Source organism: Mandrillus leucophaeus, unplaced genomic scaffold, assembly GCF_000951045.1.
Source record: "Mandrillus leucophaeus isolate KB7577 unplaced genomic scaffold, Mleu.le_1.0 Scaffold65, whole genome shotgun sequence".
Taxonomy (NCBI): domain Eukaryota; kingdom Metazoa; phylum Chordata; class Mammalia; order Primates; family Cercopithecidae; genus Mandrillus; species Mandrillus leucophaeus.
The window spans coordinates 6,454,742-6,459,620 of record NW_012107030.1 but is presented as its reverse complement, the minus strand read 5'-3'; the positions used below and the strand labels follow the sequence as shown (position 1 = coordinate 6,459,620).

Genomic DNA, 4,879 nt, shown 5'->3' with positions numbered 1-4,879 from the left:
CCAAACTGTTGGGATTACAGGCATGAGCCACTGCACCTGGCCAATTTTTTTATTTTTGTAGAGACAGGATTTCACCAGATTGGCCAGGCTGGTCTTGAACTCCTGACCTTAGGTGATCAGCCCACCTCAGCCTCCCAAAGTGCCGTGATTACAGGCCTGAGCCACCAAGATCAGCCTAATATCTTTTATACTGTATTTTTACTGTATGTTTTTTAGGTTTAGATATATTTGGATACACAACTAGTTACATTGTGTTCCAATTGCCTACAGTACATGGTACAGTCACATGCAGTACAGGTTTGTAGCCTAGAAGCAACAGGCTGTACCACATAGCCTAGGTGTGTAGTAGGCTATGCCATCTAGGTTTATGTAAGTACACTTTATGATGTTCCCACAACAACAAAATCGCTTGACGATGCATTTCTCTTAACGTATCCCCGTTGTTAAGCAACTTGTGACTGTACTTGAAAACATTCTAGAAAGGTTTTCTTTCCTACAGTCGGCGTTCGGTTACTCACCTTCCAGTGTGCACATCATTGGCCACAGCCTGGGTGCCCACGCTGCTGGGGAGGCTGGAAGGAGAACCAATGGGACCGTTGGACGCATCACAGGTTGGTCAAAACAGTGAAAGATGCCAGGGGGTTGAGGCAAGAGGATCTCTTGAGCCCAGCAGTTTGAGGCCAGTCTGGGCAACATAGTGAGACTCCCATCTCCTTAAAAAAATAAAAATAAAAAGTAAGTAAGTAAATAAATAAATAAATAAAGCTACAAAATTAGACTACATGTAGACTGTCTGTGGTCTAAAAGGAAATACAAGACGGAAATTTGGTGCAATTCTACTTTTTACCTTCTCATGTTTTCTGAATTGGGCCTCACAATCGGAAATCACTCTGTTCTGAGGCTTTGTAAAGTCTTCATTGATACCAGTCTTTGGTCTACAGCACTCTGTTTAACATATTTATATTGCATGTGACTAAAATGTGAATTAAGGTCATCTAGAGATTTTATTCATGCCTATTTCCCCATTGACCAACATTCACAAAGGACAAGTTTCATGAATAGAGTACACTTCATAAATAGTAGAATAAATACAGTTAAACCCAAGAAGCTGAAATTTGTATAACTGATTATATTCTGCTTCAGTAGCAGTTGCTAATGTGCTTAAACCTCAAACGTAACCCCAGAGTTGTCAGGGAAAATGTGGTCAGGGTGCCCTGGGCTGCCAGTTCTGTGTGCTGCTAATGAGATAACAAACAGTATTTTACAAACCTGAGGCTGGCTGCATTCGGCCAGTGAGCTCATATATTGGATATCCAGATTCTAAAACCTCTGTAAGGTTATAAGAAAGATTCTACCATCCTGGATCTGAGAGGTGATTATTTCAAGGAAGGACCATTTTCCTCTTCCATCAGTGTTCAACCTTTTTGTCTCTGACTTGGTGATTCTCTTTTTAACCCTTGGGATAAGTCGGCTGTATCTGGACTTGGAATAATCTGGAATGCCTATCCGTTCATTTGCTGAAGGGGAGTTCTGCACAGGATTTTCTTTTCCACAGTCTGTAAATGTTTCTTTCCCATAGCCTGCTCAGCCAGGTGCTGTGCAATGCAAGCCTGTGTTCTCAGTGACGTTTGTGGAAGCCAAGGTCCTTGCTCTTGTGGGAGTTCACAGTCTACTGGGGACTCTTTTACCCTGAGTGGTTTTTAGTCCAGTGTGTCCCAGAGTCTGCCTCTTTTCTTGTAACTGCGCTAGTGACCAAGACTCTCCCACTGACTACACGGCCATGAGGAAAGGCATATTCTTTGGTTTGGAGAAAATTCACTTTAAAGCAAATAGCTAGAAGCAGATTCCCCTTCAGCAAATGGTCAGGTAAGGAAGAACTCGTTCATCCCTTTCCATGCATAACTCATATTTTACTCTTAATACTTGTACTCAGGACTGTACTCAGGACTTGTCATAATTCACAACACATACTCTTTACTCTAGGGTTGGACCCCGCAGAACCTTGCTTTCAGGGCACACCTGAATTAGTCCGATTGGACCCCAGTGATGCCCAATTTGTGGATGTAATTCACACGGATGGTGCCCCCATAGTCCCCAATTTGGGTGAGTTCCTCAACCTGTCCCCCAAAGGGTGTTATATTGTCTGAGTCTATACATTAGCATAAACCCTCATTTACTTTTATGATTCTTCAGGGTTTGGAATGAGCCAAGTTGTGGGCCATCTAGATTTCTTTCCAAATGGAGGAGTGGAAATGCCTGGATGTCAGAAGAACATTCTCTCTCAGATTGTGGACATAGATGGAATCTGGCAAGGTAGAACTATTATGTGTACAAAGAGATCTTCTTGGGGGAAAGCTTGCGTTTTGTTTTGCTAAACTTGCTAAATTCTTTGGAATTGTACAGGTCTCACATTTTATGTAACAAAAGACTTTTAATTGCATCCGTGAGATGTAGGTTTTCACTGGGATAAGTGGGCATGAGGAGACTGGGAAAGAAAGTGGATTTTCAGTCAACTTCCAAGCACCTAATTCAGGGAATGAGCTTTTATTTATTTAGACCAATCTTTTTCTTCTACACTATGTTAAACCTTTCATTTAATTACAGTATTATCTATTATAATCTTTAACAGTACTCAACTTCTGATTACATCACAAATCATAAATATACTTTACCAATGACTTTGTTCTGTGACCTGCATGAGCTCACGTTAATTAGAGAAATCTATTCAACCACTATATTCTGAATATGACGTTAACTCGGAAAAATGCAATCTGTCCTTGATGTGTAATTGTGCCTGATTCAAAGGGACTCGAGACTTTGCAGCCTGTAATCACTTAAGAAGCTACAAATATTACGCTGATAGCATTGTCAATCCTGATGGCTTTGCTGGATTTCCCTGTGCCTCTTACAATGTCTTCACTGCAGTAAGTAGACTCCACCTTCTGCATAAAGAATTTTGTGACTGTCACTTCACATGACTGGTGTGGTTTCCTATACATGACCTCGTTCAATGAACATTTTTATACTTTCGAACTTATACATGCCTTTAATTATAGATATGTATTTAAATAGTGATAAATTAGAGCACTTTAGAGAAATGAGCTTGTAAATGGAAATGTCCTATGTTGACTTTCATTTGTATTACTTTTGTATTCATTGGGTAAATGTTCAAACTTGTTTTAGAAATAACGCTAAACAAACAAAAAATAATTAGTCTATGGAAATCTGAGAAATATCTATAGGATGCTGATGAACATGGAAAAATTTTCTTAAATGCTGACCTTTTAAACTATTAATATATAATTATAGACATGTGTGGACGTTTCTGTGCAATTTCATAATTGCCAGGATTTTTTTTTTTTGAGTTTTCATTTTATTTGGTGTTCTCTTGGTATCTTGGTTGAATTATTTATTTAATTTTACTTTAAGTTCCAGGATACTTGTGCAGAATGTGCAGGTTTGTTACATAGGTAAATGTGTGCTGTAGTGGTTTGCTCTTGGTTGAATTCTTTATATGTGATCTCAGATATGACATATCTATTCTCTGGGTTTTTTTAAATAAAATTATAAAATTGACTTTTCTTTGCACCATAAAGTTTTGAAATTAAAATTTAAAACCTATGGATTTAATAAGAAAATTTCCAGTAACAAATGTGCCAGCTGAAGTCATAATTACCCAGGATAATCACCTTAGTGATTAGGAGAGAGGATGCAAATCCTGGTTTCACCATTAAATAGCTGAATATTTTTGAGCAAAACACTTCTCCAAGAAGTTTCTTCATCTGTAAATGTAAATACTCATGGTAAACTCAACATATTTGGTGAGAGGACTTAATGAGAATACATATGTTAATTGCTTAGCTCAGAGCAAAAAATATAATAGCATTCAATTAATGTTAGCTATTATGGGAGAGGGAGTACATATATTATTCACACTACAGCTTCCATATACAGTAAGACAGAAGATCCCTCCTCTTTCTTTATTTTACCTTTATTTTAATTTTCTTCCCCAATACCCAACAATAAGTAATGGGGAAAAAATAAAGAAGCAAACACAAAAGCCTCAGGTTTCATCCAGTTAAAACTTAGTCTAATTCAACGATATAAACAGTTCTTTTAAGTGATACTCAGCACTTGCATAAGAAAAAATGTCTCAGTCTTGCAGATTTCTTCACCTTTGCACTCCCTTCTAAGCTTCTCTCCAAGTGAGTGCTGGGGCCAGGTGATCTGGTGGTGGTGGTCATGTGTGTTCAGCAGAGGAAATGAATTGGGAGTCCGTGGGTGCAAAGTCTTTGGGCTCCTTTGGACGCTGGGTAATAGCCTTGTCTTTTATTGATGGTCACACTGCTGTATTTAGAGATGAAGTCTTGGGCCTGTCTGTTCTTCTGGCTCTAGCAATGCCCTCAGAGAGCTTTGGCTATTTCTTCCTGGCTGGCTTAGGCAACACCTGGATTTTGTTGAATGCCAACCCTGGGACTGTGATAAGCCCATAATATGGTCCATTGAGCCAGGAGTCCACCACTTGCCTTTACTGTAGAGTAGCCCTGCCCCTCATAGTGGGAATTGGGACACTTGTCCTGCCAACTTGGTTCCTCCCTCTCCATCTCTTTTTCTCATAAGTCCTTGGTTCAGAAACAAGGAGTATTTTCCTATATGAATATGTCTTCTCCAGGTATCAGCCTCTCAGTAAGCCTTAGGCTAGCTGGGGCATTTTCTCTTCACATAGAGGAAATTCCGGGATACGAATCCTTCAGGGCTTGATATGCTAAACATGAGCTAAAACAATTGAAGAAAGCCAGGCGCGGTGGCTCACGCCTGTAATCCCAGCACTTTGGGAGGCCGAGGTGGGTGGATCATGAGGTCAGGAGATCGAGACCAT

At 39.7% G+C, this 4,879-nt stretch overlaps 1 protein-coding gene across 1 annotated transcript in view; it reads left to right on the top strand.

Annotated features, from left to right (window-relative positions):
• The window catches only part of PNLIP (pancreatic lipase), a 53,981-nt gene that overhangs the window by 39,091 nt on the left and 10,011 nt on the right, over window positions 1-4,879 (top strand). Inside the window, exons 5-8 of the mRNA XM_012001146.1 lie at window positions 500-611; window positions 1,984-2,103; window positions 2,194-2,313; window positions 2,806-2,924. Coding sequence (XP_011856536.1) covers window positions 500-611; window positions 1,984-2,103; window positions 2,194-2,313; window positions 2,806-2,924 — 471 coding nt within the window. The remainder of the gene's footprint in view (window positions 1-499; window positions 612-1,983; window positions 2,104-2,193; window positions 2,314-2,805; window positions 2,925-4,879) is intronic.